The following is a 19,310-nucleotide window of genomic DNA, read 5'->3' on the forward strand; positions in this document are numbered from 1 at the left end:
CTACGGAAGAAGTCCTAGCTTTCCCTCCTCAATTGGGGAGTCAAGTTGGTGTAGTGTTTATTTCCTCGCCTTCCACTTCTGGGGGTCTGGCTTCAAATCCGGATTGGTCCACATGTGGTTTCGATTTTCAGTCCCTACCCGAGTCTGTGGGTTTTCCCGGAAATCCGAAGTTTTGCTCTGACGTGGTCTTCATTGTCCTCTTCACTAATATTTATCCTGTAATTGACACTAAACACACTGTTGGATGATCAGATATAAATAAATTTGTGGAAAATAGATTTTATTTTTTATTCAGTATGAGACTGAATAAAGGTGTCACCGTTTCCCCTCTTTATTACTAAAAACTTGGCATCTCTGCACAGACCCAGGGTCTTTCGTGTGTTTCACACCGTCAGAAATGGGCTCAACTTTTTTCCCGAGGCCTATCATTAAATTATCATAAAACCAATAACCATTGCAAAATGCCATTGATAGAAAATACGCACATTACACATCAATTAACTTTTTTCATTGCTATTTCTTTAATGTCATTATACATGTACACAAGACGACAAGCAGTCCTCAACAGTCACCTTCGGCAGGCTTGCATAATGCAGCAAGGTGCGACAGATGTACATATCTGTGGGACCTTGTTGCCTCGCCTAGGGTGCAACAGTCAACAGCAGCAACAAACCTGCTAATCCACTCTCACACAACCACCTCCTCACTGATGACTAACGCAGAGGTTGAGACGATGTATATACATGTATATATGTATATTTTTCTAATATCAATATTTATTTCAAAAGCCATTTTGTCTGGAGAAACAGGCCTCTGGGTCTCAGTGTTTAGTACGCTTCTGTTTGTCCAGGCCGACTTGGATGGCTTTTGTTTGTCTATCTGCTTGTTTGTTTTGCTTCCCATCATCTGCCCTGCCCTGTTTGTCCTGTTTTAGACTGCTACAATTTATCTCATGTGTACATTTTTATTTATGTTCTCTGCTGTTTTGCATAACAATGTTCAGGTCGAATAAACAATAATAACAATCAAATGCCAGTGCAGACACACCATGCACCCATTCCCCCCCCCCAAACTTGCCACACCGCTGTTGTAGTTTGAACCCCTTCGGACCACAACATGACCCAACAAGACAACACACCTGTCTGAACTGAAGTCGAGACCACTTAAGACCTTCATGAGACCAACAGAAGACCTCCAGTCTGAATTCAAGTCACAAGCTGTTCAAACAAACTGCATCAAAAACATTCAATTATCATTTGACATTTCACTCTGTGACTTAGGACTGGTCTTCTTACTGGGTTTTTTGTTTGGTCTAGTGATGGTCTCCACAGCAACATTGTGACACACGTGTCATAAAGCACGTGGAAGAGTTGATTCTCAACGGGAAATTGTTGCGCAGTTAAAAAAAAATTGATCTCCCCTTCGCGCATGGAGACCACTCTAAGAAAATGGGAGCTAGTCCCATCGAAGGATGTCACTGTTGGACAGTTGGATCCTGTGGCAGCTGGCGGGCTGGACACTTGAAATGCTAAATCTCATCGTGCTGGATTAATAACCAACACGCTGTTGGGTGTCGGGATTGAAATATCTTTGCCGTCACCTAGGCAAGGCACTGGCCTCATGGCCATGTTGAACTGTCCACGACATTCCAGAAGCTTTGGATGAACCTGGCCAAGAAAATCTCAGGAAGTCCACCTCAATATCCACCTGTCAACAATTTGACACAGAAACAATTAAACTGCAAAAAAAAAGGGGGAAAAACTTAATTAAAAGCATGACACATGCTTTTACCAAGTGTAATTCAATTAATCTGAATACTTTGTCACATCCACACCAAAAAGTGGACAAATTTAAGTGTCTTGATCGGGTATGGACGCTTACTGATTTTTGCTTGTGAAACCTGTAGCTTGCCGGCAAATCAAATCGCAATTCTGCAAGGCAGAAAAAAGAAAAAAAAACACCAATGGAATTATGCACCGAACAAGAAATGTTGGATTTTCAATCTGAGGCTCATCCTGGGAACTGATCCCATCAGGAACGAAAGCAATACAGGAGGAAACGGAGAGAAAGGACTTACCTGCAACGACTTCCATATGCGTGCCCCATTCCTTGGCTTTCTTCTCAATATACTGTTACATACAACAGGACAAAACACTACATGTATATAACTGTTTGGTTTGTAATTTAAACGCTCCCAAGGTGATGAAGCCTTCAAACAGGAAGGAGTTTTGAAACTAGGCCTTTAACACAGGACCTTAAAGGGTAACAGAAATAGAAAACATTTAGTTCCCGTGAAGTATTTTCAAATACTAATAACTACATAACCATTTCAAAAACATCATAAATTTAATGTTTACCCCATTAATTGGGGCCCCATTAATGAATAAAAAGATCCTGTATTTCCCCGCCCACAGAAAATTCTCTTTTGGCCGCTCGAGCTCCCGGGCTGATTTGATGACGTCATTGCCATTGCACAAATTTGGAACATTAAAGCTCATGTGATGTTATGAGAGGTGAGATCAGTGCTGAAGTCATCAGGCTCACAAATGGGGTTAAATTTGGAGCTTGGACTGTCCAACTTCTGTTTGCCTTTGCAGTGGTCCATTCTAAATGGATCACCTACCTCTCGTGTGGATGTTTTGTGGAGAGAATAAACTGCAGTGCTCGCCATGTCTAGAGCTTTTCTTAGGAACACCATGTCGGTGCCTGAAAAACACAAACACAATTGATAATCAAGGACTACTATGATGTGGCTATATGTTTAGAGGTCAAGTGTCAAAAGTTCAAAGGTCATGCTAATTAGTCAAAAGTTTGTTGACCCATATCTCACAAACAAACCCATCAAATTACAAATAATTCAGGCCTGTGTTTTCTCATATACACTGGAGCTCACCCATCGCATTAATTAAAGGGTCAGGTAAATAATCATGTTGAAATGATACAGAGTGACCCCAAAACAGAGAAAAACAAGATAGAAATGTGACTGCTTCAGTGTCAAAGGCGGATGCAGGGCAGGGCGTGGGGAAAACACATCCCCTCTTTTTCACAAAAAATTAATTAAAAAAAATTTTAAAAGAAGAAAAAGAGGGAGGGTGAAGATAGAGGGGTGATAGAGCCTAAAAGTGCACCTCAGGGCACCCAAAATCACAAAATGCCCTGAACCCCAAACCGTAAGGGCATTTTACTATTGCTGCTTTCCTTCACGCCCCCCTTTTGGAAAATCCAGAATCGCGTCCCCCCCTTTTGAAAAATCCTGGATCCACCCCTAAGTGTAGGAGAGGTTCTGGCCCAATCGCAATTCCAGTGCTGGTCAACTGCTTCTTATAAATGCGCATGTGCAATGAAGTCCCGTTCAAACAAACCCTGTCAAACTGTTTTGGCGAAATCTCACCTCTCTCACAATCTACTGTTGATGGCATCTCTCGTTACGTTCACAGTCTATTTCATCTTATTCTCATGCTGATGGTTCCCTCCATGTTTAATTATGAAAAAGGCTATTGATAACCAGTAAAGCAACCATGCCCCCGGGCCTGGCTCCAAATGGTCCACCAGATGGTCCAACTATCCATCGTTTGGGTGATGTTAGTCAGACTACGGTTAACCACTGTCCTCGCTTGAACTCGTCCGTGGGTGTTTTGATGGTGCAGGGCAAATTAATAGAGGCCAAATCTTCAGGTTGCCTTGTTTATAGAGGCTTTACGTGGTAGCCATCTTGCAGGGCAGTTCTTTTGTTCCACAGGGAAACCTCCTTTGTGCATACCCTGTGGAACAAAAGCACCGGCCTGCAAGATGGCAGCCATTCAAACCCTCTAATGGTGACGAATCTCTTCCCTCACCTTTGTTGTGCTTGGTTCCAAATGGTGGATTCATGATGACTGTGTCAAATATTTTGGCCCAGCGCCCGGACTCCAGCGAGGTCAGGTCACACTGCATGAGGTCGACGTTTGACCCCAGGTCAAACTCTTCTACATTCTGTGCGCAGATGTCCAGGGCATCCCCGTCAACGTCAAAGCCGATGACCAGGCTGAATGTATTGAAATGATATCAAACATTTGATTATTGGTACATGTAAGAGACTGATGACACCACATGCCATTTCATGAGGATGGCACGGGTGGACAGTGCATAAAGCACTTGCCTGTCATCATTGTGGACCTGGGTTCGATTCCAAGCCTGGGACCTTACATCCATGTGAGTAGAGTTGTTCATGGTTCTCTTCTGTGGCACAAGGGTTTTTCTCTGGGCTCTCCGTTTTTCATCCCTCCACAAAACACAATCTCCTGAACAGATGTGGAATGTTTGGCAGCTGCCTGAGGCAGTAAATGTAAATAGGGCCATGCTTGAAATGGACTTCCAGAGCTATGGCTATGTCTGCTGTCAGCAGGTGTCTCGATGCAACTGGCAAACCCCTAGCTCCAGACACACGATTCAGACATGACTTTTGTGCTTATGAGTGCACGGACATACCCTGCTTGCAGCATGGCAGCCCCTATGCTCAGCACGCCGCAACCACAGCCCAGATCAGCAATGAGTTTACCCTGGAGGTCACCGTATCGAGCATCCATTGTGTGCAGCATGCATGCTGTCAGAAAGATGGCAAAAGGAAAGGCTTTGGATCTATTGAATGATAGAACAATATTGGACCCAAATCCATCATTCTAGGCCATTCCAAGAAAGCTTGGTAATTGATTAGAATACAAAATAATGCTGACCGCTTCAAGATATCCAGTTAAGCTTGATGAAGGATTCTTTTGCCCATGAGAATGCTTGATGGATCATTAACCCTAACCCTCCTCAGTCCTCCAACAGGTAAGGGATTAACCCTAACACTCCTCAATCCTTCACCTGTTGGAGGATTGAGGAGTGTTAGGGTTAAGAGAGGCTACTTTTACTATATTACAAGTTAAGGCAGGAATTTCTATCATCAAACCGAAGCAATTTATTCTGGGAAACTCAAATTGATTGCAAATGCATCACTGAAAGAGTTACCTAACTTACCATCATTTTTGAGCCTTCACTTGAGGAAAAATATTTTGGCCTAACTCCAATGAATCCTTACAAGTCCATGCATGACAAGTCATCCTGTCATGCATTCTCACATGAACTGTGACAAATTCTTGTCATGTGATCTTGCAACTTGTCATGTGACTTGACTTGTAAAATCGACTGATGGAAGCATTGAGCTCTCCATAGGATACCTGCAATATGAGGCCTGGTCGGGTACTGCTCCAGGAGAATCTTGGGCTTCTCAAACACGTCTACCTGCTGTAAGTGGCTCTCTAACTGCTTTAGCTTCATTTGGATGATGGTGTTGTTTCATGTCATGGGCATGATGACACAGCTGTCAAAAGCAAAGGGCCTGTTAACATCAATCGAGAATTTGGGATGATTTTACTTGAATACACCACCTGTACAAAGTTTTTTTTTAAAAATGAAGAAGTCCTCAATAGGCCCACTGTTCTCTGCAGAAACAGCTACTACCATGGCAGAATTAGTGATTTTAGGGGGAGTGAGGCACACTACACTATGTCCACACAGAGTGTGTGAGGCACAGTTCAGTTCTAAGAAGGAGAGATTCACCCATGCATGGAGCTATTATATTAAAAAGGACCATGATTCACCATGGAGGAAGGAACACACTCGGTGCCCAGCATGAATCATGATAAATTGGGGCATTAAAGTAAAATCTTCCGAAGGATTTTATATAAAACATCATATCACAAAAACAGACGTGCCATGAGGGACTCTAGAATCAAGATCCACCATACCTGCAGAGCAGCGCTATTTAGTGGGTTTTTTTTTAATAATTAGGCCTTCAGTCTTATGTTGCGTTAGTAAAATTGAAAACCGCTGAAAATATTAAAGAATACATGCCCCACAAGGAGTTTATTATTTACGCAGACGTTGTGCGTATCGGGAATCGACTGCCTCACCTTTTAAAGAATACGTTTTAGGAGCTGCCGATCCTCTTTGTTCGCAGCTCTGCACAAAATGGCGACTGCTGCACCGGATTCTGGCTCGGCAAACGCGGAATTGGTGAGCCAGCGCCGGGCGTCGGCCACACAGATCAATCCAGGTGAGATCAGCCGGCCGATGAACCTCCAGAGGATCGCTCAGAGGAAAACACAGGTCCGGAATTATCCAAAGACCAAGAAGCTGGAGAAACTGGGCGTGTACTCAAGTTGCAAGGTTTGCTTGATTTGTTCGGAGTGCCGTGTATTTAATTCCACTATTGTGCTCCAAGATTGAGTGCGGCGAAGTTTTATTTGATAACGATCAGACGCTTATTTCCGACAGCCCGCACAGTGCTTCAGTAAACATAACATGTGATCCAGATCCACGTGAAACAAACAGGCCCACGGGCTTAGCATAGGGCTGGGGGCCTAAGCCGTGTGAACATGAACACTTGCATGAAATTTAAAAAGGCAGTAGGCCCTAACGTTATATTTAATTGTGAACATGGTGAACTTGTGTCCACTTGTAAGTTGCCATTTTAAAGGTGCCCACCAAACTGATCATTCTAATCTAAACATGGGCAATAAGCATTTTTTTTTCAAATTTTTTGACTTGAAAATTTTTACTCAATGATTTTTTGTTCCATAATTACATACATGTACAGTGCATTTTACGCATAAGTGTATAATAACTGTACACAATCTAGGCCCAAAACAAAACGTTGAAACGATTAGTCAACCACTATTTGCATGTAAATCCTACAGAATCAATCAAACCTTCCATTGGATTATGAAGGATCTGGGAGCAATGCAATGAGGTACAGTTTGATAGATTACCTGTACTCTCTTTTTGTCTAGCAGGCTGATGACTCTTGCAAATGTAATGGATGGAAGAACCCGAATCCACCGCCGACACCCACGCAGCCCAGCCGCCTGGACATAGCCACTCCCCTTGCCAGTTTGTCGGACCCTTGCAGGAGTTGCAATCACCAGCTAGGTGAGTTACCACGGCAAAGGGTGAAAGGCATACAGCGATCTGAGAACCCATCTCAGGGTTCAGCTTCAACCCATGTGCAAGGATCATGTTCTTACATTTAAAAATGAATGAAAATGCTTCACGCTTTGGACTCATGTGAGGGCTTTGTTTTTCATGTGTCTGTTGTGGAAAATTGGGCCATTTCTTTGAGTATTGGTCATGAATCCAGATAAAACTCATATATAGGTAACCAGAGGCCTTCAGCGAGGGACATTATCAGTGCCTGGTATCCTGATTAGGGCCTAATTTTATGGCGCTGTTTGCCGTTCAGCAAATTTTTTTTAACTTTAGCACAAACATTTGCTCAAGCATGGTGAACATTTCACGGGTTGTTGCACTTAGTTAATTCAGTATGCTCTGTGATGGACAAGGACGTGTCTATAATATCTGGTACATGTAACAGGCCTGTTTAATCACTGAAGTTGGCTTTTCCAGAAATGTGCCCGTCGTGTTTTGGGGTTGCATGTTAGCACTTTCTTGGGTCCTGAAATGACCGCTAATTGGAGTTCCATACTTCGCTGTCGAGTACACCCTTGACAACGTTACAGAATGCTTGCTCTATTTTTTTACAAGATATCCTTGTTCCATGGCTTTATATGATATGTTTTGTTTCTGTTGGGCAGCTGCTCACGTGTCCCATCTGGAGAATGTTCCAGATGAAGAGATCAACCGCTTGTTAGGCATCGTCGTAGATGTGGAGAACCTCTTCCTCTGCGTTCACAAAGAGGAGGATGCAGACACCAAGCAGGTCTACTTCTATCTCTTCAAAGTGAGCGTCGTCCTCTCTAGGATATTTCCCCAAAGATTTGCTCTCTAGAATGCTCTCTCGTGTATATATGGCTGCGTTCGCGTGTTACGCTCGTTACCGGGGGGGGAGGGCTACGGGGAAATGCTGTGTGAGCATTCCTCTTGGATCACATCATGGCAACAGAAAATGCTTACCTTTCTTAACATGAAAGACCACGTGATGTGCGAGTATCCTCTGAGTCTTGCCGCGAACATACCCACAGGTCACACCCCTGTTGGTTGTGCATTCAGGAGTATACTTGTGTTAATATGAGTAACTCACTCACATTGCTATCTCAAGATTTTTAACATAGAGGCACAGAGCATCCAGTACACTGACCTTCTTGCCTTCCTGGTACATAGTGTAAGACCTGGAAAACTGAATGCTAAAAACTATGTGATACCTATCTGTATTCTTGATGCCACCAGCTCCTGAGGAAATGCATCCTTCAGATGAGCAAGCCGTCAGTGGAAGGCCCTCTGGGCAGCCCGCCGTTTGAGAAACCAAGCATTAATAAGGTACAGAAATGTGGACTAGTTTAGAAATATATGAATCATTCAAAGTCTGCCCCACAGACATTTTGCAGCAGTGCCCTCTCACAGGAAGTTAATCTCCATGTAACAGTCCATTTTTTGCCATTTGACTAGTGAACTTGCAAAGACACTTGTGCACATTCTCACGAAAATTGCCTCTATATGTTTCAGAGTAAGTTTTTGGACTTTAGTCATATCAGTCTCCTATTTACAACTTCAGGGAAACCTTGAATCCAAACCACACCAAACCATCAAAGCCAACATTATCTCCCCAAAACAGAAGCAATTTACATAGCGTATTCAGAAGGGACTTGGCAAGAATAATTTATAGTTGTCGCACCGCACCAGGGCGTCACCAACTTTGTTGTCTACAAGTTTGGCCACCTGCCCCAGAAGGACTGGCAGACCATGTATGACCTGGCCAAGATGTTCCTGCACTGCCTGAACCACTGGAAGCTGGAGACGCCCACCGTCCGAAAGCAGCGGGCTCAGACGGACGATGTGGCCGCATACAAAGTCAACTACACCAGGTGGGGAAGAAGAGCTTAACGAGGGTCAAATGACATCAAAAATATTGCTTGCCTGTTTAATGCACTGAGCAGAAACCAGCTGAGAACCAATCGTGACTTTGGCCGATAATCAACTTTTGCTGAGCAGCAGGTTTATGCGCTCTGGGCACTCTAGGCCCTTTTAATCATGCCCTACTTTGTCGTACAAATGTATGCAATACATCAGTCCAGAATAAAATTGTACCAAAAGTGACTGATCTCAATCCGAATCTGTTGATTCTTCAAAAGATGTTCCAGTGTGTTTTGCCCGTTGGTGTAATGGTTTGGTAACATATTGAATTGGGTTTCCTTCTATCAGGAACAGCAGCATTTAAGAGCCTGTTTGTTTCACACGGATCCAAATCTCAATCAGTCATTCGTCACTGGTTCACTGACTCCAGAACCGACCTAATGGATGGTGTGAACCACCATTGGGATTACTGATTGAGATCCAGATCCATGTGAAAGAAACAGGTCCTAAGAGATCAGAACTTTCATGTCTGAGAAGGAAGACTGCTTTGTGTTTATTGCTATCGTCTGTTTGCTTGATGAACTACATTATTGCGCGGCCATTAATGTGGTCCGTACCTACTGGATAGAACAATGTTCTATCAACTGGTGATTATCAAGTAGTCGCCGTGAATGTGATTGACCCTCACCATCAGATGATGGGAATTTATTCAAGCGTAGTATAAAATTAAACGTCCATTATTTTGGGGGGCTCAAGGTACAACACTAGTACTCCTGCTTCTTAGCTTTTGAGTCCATTCCGGAAACCTCATCTTCTCTTCGGGACGTTTAACATTCTTTCCTTGCGGTCACTTCCGCCCCTCGTTGTTGATTGCGTCACTGCCTCAGGTGGTTGTGCTACTGCCACGTGCCGACGTTCTGCGACAGCCTGCCCCGCTACGAGACCACCCACATCTTTGGCCGCTCACTCCTGCGGTCAGTTTTCACCGTAATGCGGCGGCAGCTACTGGACAAGTTCCGGGCCGAAAAGGACAAGATGCCCCCCGAGAAGCGTACCCTGGTGCTGACTCACTTTCCAAGGTTAGTTTTCAAGAGAGCTAGCTGCAAAATTCTGCGCTTATGAGCGCCATTCTGTGCTTACAGTTTTAGCACAGAAACTGTGGGCAATCTTTGTAAGCGTAGAACCCTCAGTGAAGTTTGCTTACCATTTGTGCCGAATAAGCAATAGATTTTTCTGCTGGAATGAATTGTTGTCCACTTGTAAATGAGCTTACATGCGACTGAGCCCACATACATGTAATTTCGCCACAAGTTACTTGGATTGAGGAGGGTTTTTTTTACATTTTTGGCATCACTTACTTTGTAGGAAAACGTTTGAACTTTGTAATTTGTTTCAGTATTTAAAAATATCAGTGGACATCCATTCTGCGGTAAAGCATGCTTACAGTGCTGATAATAAGAAGCACTCCGGCTGTGAAGTAATAAAGTTTGCATTTTGTTGGCCATGGAAAGGTTGGACAGGCACTTGGGACATTGATCAGAAACCTTCACCCTTGTCTTATGAATGTCATACCTCATCTCTGTGTTTGTGCATGTCCAGGTTTTTGTCCATGTTGGAAGAGGAGGTCTACGGCCCAAATTCACCGATCTGGGACCCCGACTTCTCCCCTATGCCTGGCAGCATGCCTCTCCCAGCCACCTCCCCGACACCCGACAACGGTAGGTTGACGCTTCTGACACCTTTTGCTTTGGAGAGCGTGAATGCTTTTGTGGGGTTTTTCTCTCTTTTTTTTTCAGCCTTCAGCCTTGTTGCTAGAGTAACGTGATTCTAACAAGGTGTCGAAGATCAGAGGTGATCCTGGTCGCATACATGCTCAAGTTGTATCTTAAAAAATATAAATGTTTTGAGCATGCCCATCAGAACGATAGGGTCAAATTTGTATGCTTTGCTAACTATTACGAGTCTGTGCTAATATATAGCATATTTAAGTAGTTAAGAATTTTGGTCAGCGCATATAGCGTCCATCTCATGTTACTGTAAGGACCCTGGAGTTAAGATTGGAAAACATCTGTTTCAAACTTGTTGGGGGGGTGGTACCTCCTTTCACAGCGAGTCCCACAGCAGTTGCAAATACAACGTCCACTGGTGCGATAGCTGCAGGACGCACTACGACAGCAACCACAGCCTCATCCACCGACAGCAGTACCTCGTTCAACCTCAGTCCCGGCCTGGTCAGTAGCAAGAAGACAGGGAAGAATGGAGATACGGAGGACGCAGCTACGGACAAAGGTACCGACAAGACAATTGGTCAAAACTGAGGCTTTACTGTGTGCTTGCATACCACTCACTCACTCTAGACCTTGCAGATCCTGAAAAATCTAGGAGGGCAGATGCTGTTACTTTGCACGGGGCGTTGTTGTAGCTGAGATCACTTAAGACCATCACAAAACCCCACAAGACCAACAAAAGATCTCTGGTGTGAATTCAAGTCACAAGCTATTCCAATGAATTGCATCAAAAGCATTCCTTTTTCATTGTTTGCCCCATTACGAGCAACTGGTCGGATGACGGTCTTGACTGTAACACAGACATGGGGTTTTAATATGCACCATGCAAGTCAAAACCGTTTATGTGATAGGATTTTTTTAAATCAAAGGTTGGTCAAGTCGTCATCCTGTTCATTCGTCCTAAATAAATATAGTTATGCAGGAACTCTGCAGTTGTGGCTTGGTAGTCCGGACCTCATCTATCTAAGCCTGAGAACTTTTGTGCATTCTTATCAAATTTTTTTCATTTTAGGGTCAGAGAAAAGAAAGTCAGATGACTCAGAGACAATCGAAGATGCGAAAAGGCAGAGACTTCTAGAAGGTAAAGAAAGTCAACTTCATGATATTTTCAGAATGTTGTTGTCTGTGAGACAATGAAACGTACACAAATAAAATGAAAGTAAATGAATGCATTCACTCTTACTTGGCTGAACTTTAAGAGGTTTGTAGGTTAAGAGTTGAAGTTGTAATCAAGAGAAGAAAATATCTGGAAATTAAATACAATGTACTGCACAATTTGATGTTGTTATTAATTTTTTAGGAGCGTTTTTGATATAATAAACTTATTTGTTCATAGTTTTAACAAAGGAAAAGTGCAAGCTTGTGTTCTTTTCGTCACTTGTTCAAATTTCCTTTTGTTCAGTTCTCATCAAAAAGTTGTTTTCTGTCACATAAATTTGAAAGTTTTGTGAACATTTGGCTCATAGATGATATTCCAATGAAGGTTGTGAGCGAGGTGCTGTCAACAATCACCGATCCTGCTGCCATGGTGGGCCCAGAGGTATGCCAAAGATTTTTCCAATTTTATTTTGAAAAGGGACCAAAGACGAGCTGCACTTGTCCATGTTTACAGCTGAAGTGTTCAAATCAAATTCTCTTGAGCTTGGTGTGTCTGTGAGCTGTTTCAACAAGTAAGGCTATGAAACAGACAAGTAACACACTTGCTTGTTTTCGTATCGCTGATGAAACATTGTGGGCCAGTTTATCGTGAGTTCTCATACCAAATGCGCCAACTTTCTGTCGAGGCAACTTGGTCCCAATGTAAGCCCTGGAGAGCTGTTGACCGAAGAACATGGCAGACACTGCACGCAAGTGTCTGTTTCCAGCATTCGGAAATAAAATCATCATCTCATTGGCTGAATATATATACGTAATTAACATACAGACTGTGTTTGATTTATACACACCACAGAGTAGCCTGTTCTCGGCACACGCTGCCCGCGATGAGGCAGCACGTAACGAGGAGCGTCGGGGTGTCATCGAGTTCCACGTCATCGGCAACTCCATCACGCGCAAGCCGTCGCGTCAGACGCTCATCTGGCTGATCGGTTTGCAGAATGTGTTTTCCCACCAGCTCCCCAGAATGCCTAAGGAATACATCACCAGGTATGAGCAGAACTCATTGACTCTATCAAGCCCAACTCTGTTGGCCAATTCCCCAAAATAACTCTCTCAAAATGTACCCAGAATCAACCTCCAATTTGTTTTTGCTCGTAGAAATTGTTTATGCAAGGTTAATTATATAAACATTGAATCAAATGACACTATGAAATGGATTAATTTGTTGCGAAACCGTAATTGCCGAGTATGTTGTCCACTTGCATCTTTCAATTTGTGCCTAGCTTTGTTCTAATTTTGTGTTTACCTTCATCTGTGGAAACTTTGTGGGAGGCATGTGGCCTAGTAATTAGGGTTTGTAGCTTCTGATCATCGGGTCAGGGGTTTGAATCCAACTGGTGGCAGCAAGTTGTGATCTTGAGCAAGTCACTTTACCCCTGTGTGCCTCTCTTTACCCAGGAGTAAATTGGTACCTGTGAGGGCAGACACGGGTATGTTTAATGTTTAGCCATTTGCACTGAAATGGCAGCACCGGGCTAGTGTACTCCCCAAGGAGCTGAGATGGTTTCAGGAATGTTTGGATGATGTGTGAGCCCAATGTGCAGAGATAATGATAATACAGCGCCTCGGAATAGTTTACTCGATAGATGGCACTTGTTATTATTATTATTAACTATAATGTACATGGAATGGTTGAGATATTTGGTTGAAGAAGTAATTGGCTACCTTCTTGCATCCTCTGGAAGGAAGCCTCAATGTTCACGCAGCAGTTTTGTTGACTAGTTCAGTATAGAGTGTGAATAATTGCGGGAAGAATGCAAAATGAAACAGGAGGTAAGTGGAGGGGTTACTCAGAGTTTACCTTGAGGTTTTATGACATTTAAGGGGTTTCGTGGGGTACCTCTTGTTTAATGGGCTAGTCAGTTGATTGATTTGATTTGATTGATTTGATTTTAATGGATTTGATGAACCCAATCATGCTTGTGCCCCTGCTTAACAGACTGGTGTTTGATACCAAGCACAAGACGTTGGCCCTCGTCAAGGACGGCCGGGTCATCGGTGGCATCTGCTTCCGCATGTTCCCCACCCAGGGCTTCACCGAGATCGTCTTCTGCGCCGTGACCTCCAACGAGCAGGTCAAAGGTTATGGCACCCACCTCATGAACCACCTCAAGGACTACCACATCAAGCATGGCCTGCTGCACTTTCTGACCTTTGCCGATGAGTACGCCATTGGATACTTCAAGAAACAGGCAAGACACTTCACCACAGTTTCTTCTGTCCACCGGGGTGTATAAAAATGGATACATATGAGGGTGAAGATCAAGTGGTGCTAATTTCAAGCTGTTGCAGAAAAACTGGTCTCGTGGTCGTGAGCATGGATGATAAAGTGCTATGTAAGCGCTTAATATTATCGATAGTTCTTCCTAAAGACTTCCAGAATTTTTAAGAACCTTCTGTGTTGTTGAGTCCCGTTCAAAGTTTTCCCGCATGCACTTTTCGCGACAGGGCTTCTCCAAGGAGATCAAGCTGCCCAAGTCAGCCTACGTGGGCTACATCAAGGACTACGAGGGCGCCACGCTGATGGGCTGCCAGCTCAACCCCCGCATCCCCCACACCGAGTTCTCCCAGATCATCAGGCGGCAGAAGGAGGCAAGGCCATCAAAGAAAAATCAACTAGTTTCTTGTAATTGGCAAATTCATTCAGGAAGTGGTTTTCTTTCTGCCTGAACATAATAACCACGATCTGAATATTGTATACATTTTGGAAAGAAGAGGTGCATTGGTTTGTTAATTGTAAGAGGCAAGGTCGAGATTTGTTAGGATTTTTCCTGAGTTCAGGATTTTTTCATCAGATTTGACTAATTCCGATATTTTTCAAACAATCGCTTTCAAAATCTGGAACATCCAGAGTTTACCATTAAGGTGTTTGTAACATGAAAATTGATAGAGAACACAAGAAATGGATACTTTAAGGGGTGTCTTCAGGCAAACATAAATGTATACCATAGGCCCTATGGTTTGTGGGGCACTTATAACCTTTGGTAGTTATTTCATGGACATTTCATTTTCTGCCAATCTCAGCCCTTAGAGGGGGCATTATTTCCAGGTAGGGTCCTGATTTGACAGACTAGACTGGCACTAAAAAGGCTGCATCCCAATCTGTTTTTGGAGGGTGCTTAAAAAATGTTTATTTAAAATTGTACCGAAAAGCTTGCTAAGAAGCTATCAAAACCACTGTAAATATATTCAGTCCTTTTATCCAGCATGTCTTTTTAACATGTTTACTGTGTCTTACCTGTGGAAACGCCAACAGTTGTTAAAAATTTTTTTTTGAAAATTGCGGCCACCGAGAAAATTAAAAAAAGCCCCGAGCCCTACTTTATTAAAAAACCCTGGCGATAAAAATGTGAAAATCTTACTTGGCCTAACCACTCTGGATACTGTTTATGTCTTTTAGATTGTCAAGAAACTGATAGAACGGAAACAAGAGGAGGTACGTAAGGTGTACCCGGGGCTGACCTGCTTCAAGGAAGGAGTGAGGCAGATACCCTTGGAAAGCATCCCTGGCCTCGGTAAGCCAGCCTCAATACCTTAACATCCAGAGGCAGATTTGAGCAGGCTTGCTTAGCAGATCATTTTTCTAAGCTGGTGTGTGTGCCTCAGAAAAGACAGCCGGGAATCAAGCACAAGAAAAACGTTTCTCTTTTCAGTTGAGGCGGGCTGGAGGCCTCCCAAGGAGAAACCGCCGCCCACCAAGCTGTCCAACATGAGCGAAGAGCAAGTGCTCCAGCTGTTCAAGACAGTACTGACTGCGACCAAGGTAAGATGAGACACCTAATTAAGGGTGGATCCAGAACCAAATTTCGGGGGGAGAGGTTTTTGAATATTTTTTTATACGCAACCTTTTATGGCCTTTCTGAGGGGCAAGGCTACATTTTAGGTTGTTTTTTTTTTTACAAACTTTTTGAAGGAGGGGAAATGAAAGACACATTGTGAAAAATTTCAGTTTCTGGAGTTTCTCGGATTTTTGGGTCACATATTTTGGTTGGGAGAATTACGATCAGTTTGTTTTGCGGAGTTGTAGATTTACCTTTGCAGAATGGGTTTATCCTGAAAAATGGATAAGCAAGTTTTGAGGTCACAAAAGCAGTAATTCTTTTATGGATTGATATCAGGACCCGATTTCATGGCGCTGCTTACCGCAGAATTCCGCGCTTACGGTCTCCCATTTTGTACCAACCCTTTAAGCACAGAATCCTTAGTTGCAGGATGTACGCATGCACACCAGCCAAAATTCCTCGCTTACCTGTGAAATACGTTCAGCGTAAGCGCAGAATTTTCTGCTGTGGTAAGTGCCGATTTTTCGCTAGCGGGTAAGCAGCGCCGTGAAATCTGATGAGCCCTTTGCATGGGATCCCCGCCAGGGATAAACAATACATGTAGACTTTATTTGTAAATTAGTTACAGGATTTGACTTCTTACAATCTTGTCCAAGTTGTTTCACAACAAATTACCTTTTATTGATCTGCTGTTCATGTATTCCTGAGAGACAGTTTTTGTGGATCTAGGAATGAACTCAAGCCTACCGTTGGTGGTAAGAATGCTTGCCTGTAGAAATTGTGCTCGCTGAATATTGATGACTGCATTATTTTTCTGTTATGGTAGAACCACACCAGTGCTTGGCCCTTCCTGAAGCCCGTGGAGGTCATTGAGGCACCAGACTACTACGATCACATCAAGTATCCAATGGGTGAGTTTCTGTCGAAGGGTTGCATTGTGGGTAGATCCATGTCAGCACGGTTGCTATGAAGACAGTAAGGAGGTATTGGAAGGCCGTCACGTGATGCTGCGAGGTGGTGATGGCGATCGAATCTACTGGGGATAGTTGTGCAGTAGCTAGAAATAACCCCTGGGCTTACTTGCTAGTGGCTGCGGCTACCTCTCATAGATGCACGTGTTGCTCCCAGCCGCTGCTGGTTGGTTTTGGATGTGGCTGGCCAGAGCAGATAAGTGGAATGTGCATAAAAAAATGCAATAACTTTGAATAAGCAGAACGCATCCGAGGGTCAATGCACAGAAAAACTGGTCACTCACAATGAATTAATGCGTGAATACCTCTCCCGTGAGAGAAATACTGGAAAATTGAAGCTTACCTCCTTTCAATTGCCCTGAAGTATTTATCATTTGTCATCGAGCGCCATGGCCTGAATTGCAAAGACCTATTTTGCATGGTCATTAATTATGGATTAAGTTCATCAAGTTGACAGGAAATAGTGGAAGATTTTCATCTCTAAAATGTTATCAACAGCGTAAATAATACGTGACTCTTTCACTTGTAATGTTGACTGCTTATTGCAGTTGTTAAACTTCCCCCCCCCCTAAATTTTTGATTTGCGACTTTGCTGATTGCCGTCATTTTTCCCTTTTGATTTAGATTTGAAGACCATGACAGAGAGGTTGAAGAACAAGTACTACTGCTCCAAGAAACTATTTATAGCTGACATGCAGCGGATCTTCAGCAATTGCCGGGCGTACAACGCAGCCGACACAGAATACGTCAAGTGCGCCAACACGCTTGAACGCTTTTTCTTCAACAAGATCCGAGAATATGGGATCATAGAGAAGTGAAAACAATCATCCAGGATGTTGTTTTTTGGCCAAGGGGGCAGTCTTGAAATGGTCTGCACCCAGTGCTCCATTTATTTTGTGAAGAAAATCGTCCACTTTGACGGTATTTCATATTCAAATTAGCTGTTGGGAAGCTCCGGGTATTTATTTATTCCTGGTACCGGGCCAGGGAGACTTCAGCTTCTCTGGGTTTGTTAGGCGGGAATCATTCCAGGGACAATAATGGAATGTCGGTCTGAGACGTTGGAGGAAAAATCCAGGTGGTATTGAGGGAAGCTCAAAACAGCGAAGTCCGTGTCTGAAATAGGCTTCTCAAGCTACGGCTTCATCAGTGGTCATCATTGATTGGCCCAGGCACACTTGTAACCAGCAGAAACTGTGACCTGGCTCGATACAGGATTCTGGCTCAGTCTGAATACAAGTGCCAACATACAACTCCATCCACAGACTGGAGTGAATACCATCCAGTGCTGAAGCAAAAAACTCTAGCATCGGGAATAGGGGCATTTCATGTAAAGATTCACAAGCCACGTATCAGGACGTTGTTAGTAGAAAGCAAGATTAATTGTCAGATTGGTTGACTTTTTTGACCAAAATAAATAAAATCATTGTGCAAATTGAGCTTTAGGTTTGTTTAATTGGTGTCATGCCGTACAAAATAGAATGGACGGACCAGGAGAGAATTATTTTATCAAAGATGTCCGAAATTACACTCGCGCCTTCCACAACCATATATCCTAAATTTACATGCCTGTTAATTTCCCCGCTTTAAAACTGTGAGAGAAATTAGTTGAGCCAACCGACCCTCTGACTTTAGTTTTGCAGTCCATGCTGGGATAGGCATTCCTATTATGTGCAAGCAGTAAAGATGAAAATCATTCGACTGGGGTTATCATTACATTCCCGTCAGGGAGAGACTTGAGGCTGGACTGGAGGCTGACATGTTCGGTAGCTTGTGCAGTGAGGATTCACAAAGCACAGAGTGGTATTTCCGTGGTTCCTGCTCAATGCTTCCGTAATCAGATCAATCTTTTCATGCCATACTCGGCGGCATCATTCAAATTTCCTCAGCAGAATTAGAAACAAACCCAAATTAAAAACGGTGCAGGCACACGAAAATGTGAATTCTAAAAATATTTTCCGGGTGATATCCCAATTAGTATCAAAATCGAAACACAGGCAAAGTGATACTGACTTGATAATCAAGTTTAAGCATTGGAGGTTTAATGTAGGCCTACTGCACACGGAATCTGAACTTTTAGAATTTAAATAGCGTGTAGGTTATAAAATTACTCCTCAGCCAAGGAAACGCTAAAGAACAAGGTTCATCCTACTTCTCGATAAAAGGATTCGAGCGGGAGAAAGTGGAGGGTCTTTTCAAAAACAAAAGCTTGGGTACTTACTGAAAGACGTCACAGTGAATGGATAAGTGGTCACTGTCAATGCAATATGTACATTTTACTAGGTGTAAAGCGACACTATCAATCTGCCAGGGGCAAGAGAATTCAAGAGCAAAGTCGAGATAGCAAACTCACAAATGCAAAACTAAAATCGGGATGGTGACAAGAGATCACTAAAATACTGAACACTACTTTCCAACAGTATTCAACCATGGTCCTCATAGGCCTATTTCGCCTGAATTCAGTAATGTTTCCAAACCTTGTTTAAATTGATTTTATTCAATTAGGCCCAAACATCGTTCAACAGTAAGACACGTAAGGCGAGAACTCAAAGTGATCGCTAAATGAGGGTAGATACAAATAGTGTCTAAGGTCGAACGGTTGAAAGAAATTTACGAATCAATCGGAGCGGACAAGTTCAGTTTGCGAAGGCCTAAGAAAATCCTAGCAACGCCCCTGGTCGTGATCCAAATCAGGTCGACCTGGCGCGCCGCGGCGGCCCGGGTGGCGGGAGCTGAGATGAAGGAAAAACATAACAATCATGTCCTACCAAGCTGCCACGAAA

The 19,310-nt window shown here is 43.3% G+C and overlaps 2 protein-coding genes across 6 annotated transcripts; one reads left to right on the forward strand and one right to left on the reverse strand.

Moving 5' to 3' along the window:
* Positions 1–497: 497 nt before the first annotated feature.
* Positions 498–6,072, reverse strand: LOC110979347 (rRNA N(6)-adenosine-methyltransferase METTL5-like). Of its 4 annotated transcripts, none has more exons than XM_022235063.2 (8): positions 5,934–6,072; positions 5,199–5,341; positions 4,468–4,582; positions 3,837–4,024; positions 2,624–2,706; positions 2,078–2,129; positions 1,882–1,931; positions 498–1,707 (listed from the first exon to the last, which is right to left on the reverse strand). In XM_022235063.2, exons 2-8 carry the CDS (start codon positions 5,296–5,298, stop codon positions 1,597–1,599), a joined length of 699 nt encoding a protein of 232 aa, XP_022090755.1. In that variant the 5' UTR covers positions 5,299–5,341; positions 5,934–6,072; the 3' UTR covers positions 498–1,596. The 4 variants fall into 4 exon arrangements, with proteins under 4 accessions (XP_022090755.1, XP_022090756.1, XP_022090752.1 ...); XM_022235064.2 differs by having other exon boundaries at positions 5,199–5,359; positions 5,934–6,062; XM_022235060.2 differs by lacking the exon at positions 5,934–6,072 and adding an exon at positions 5,769–5,874.
* LOC110979345 (histone acetyltransferase KAT2A-like) lies at positions 5,992–17,966 on the forward strand. Of its 2 annotated transcripts, none has more exons than XM_022235057.2 (17): positions 5,992–6,189; positions 6,813–6,951; positions 7,614–7,759; positions 8,206–8,295; positions 8,659–8,840; positions 9,717–9,908; positions 10,429–10,547; positions 10,939–11,118; positions 11,629–11,697; positions 12,083–12,156; positions 12,568–12,761; positions 13,714–13,966; positions 14,223–14,366; positions 15,175–15,289; positions 15,428–15,537; positions 16,383–16,467; positions 17,152–17,966. In XM_022235057.2, exons 1-17 carry the CDS (start codon positions 5,992–5,994, stop codon positions 17,343–17,345), a joined length of 2,484 nt encoding a protein of 827 aa, XP_022090749.1. In that variant the 3' UTR covers positions 17,346–17,966. The 2 variants fall into 2 exon arrangements, with proteins under 2 accessions (XP_022090749.1, XP_022090750.1); XM_022235058.2 differs by having other exon boundaries at positions 6,816–6,951.
* The last annotated feature ends 1,344 nt before the right edge of the window (positions 17,967–19,310 follow it).

The sequence above is a fragment of the Acanthaster planci genome, linkage group LG17, assembly GCF_054643075.1.
Source record: "Acanthaster planci isolate LZ-2023a linkage group LG17, COTS_SCS, whole genome shotgun sequence".
Taxonomy (NCBI): Eukaryota; Metazoa; Echinodermata; class Asteroidea; order Valvatida; family Acanthasteridae; genus Acanthaster; species Acanthaster planci.

Bases quoted from the DNA above. Each gene is read 5' to 3' on its own strand.
- LOC110979345 (XM_022235057.2), top strand. From the start codon at position 5,992: ATGGCGACTGCTGCACCGGATTCTGGCTCGGCAAACGCGGAATTGGTG. The intron at 6,190-6,812 runs GTTTGCTTGATT...CTTTTTGTCTAG, and splicing joins GCGTGTACTCAAGTTGCAAG to CAGGCTGATGACTCTTGCAA. The intron at 6,952-7,613 runs GTGAGTTACCAC...TCTGTTGGGCAG, and splicing joins GAGTTGCAATCACCAGCTAG to CTGCTCACGTGTCCCATCTG.
- LOC110979347 (XM_022235063.2), bottom strand. From the start codon at position 5,298: ATGAAGCTAAAGCAGTTAGAGAGCCACTTACAGCAGGTAGACGTGTTT. The intron at 2,707-3,836 runs GTGAGGGAAGAG...TGTGTTTTTCAG, and splicing joins TGGAACCAAGCACAACAAAG to GCACCGACATGGTGTTCCTA. The intron at 1,932-2,077 runs GTAAGTCCTTTC...TCTGCCTTGCAG, and splicing joins GCATATGGAAGTCGTTGCAG to AATTGCGATTTGATTTGCCG.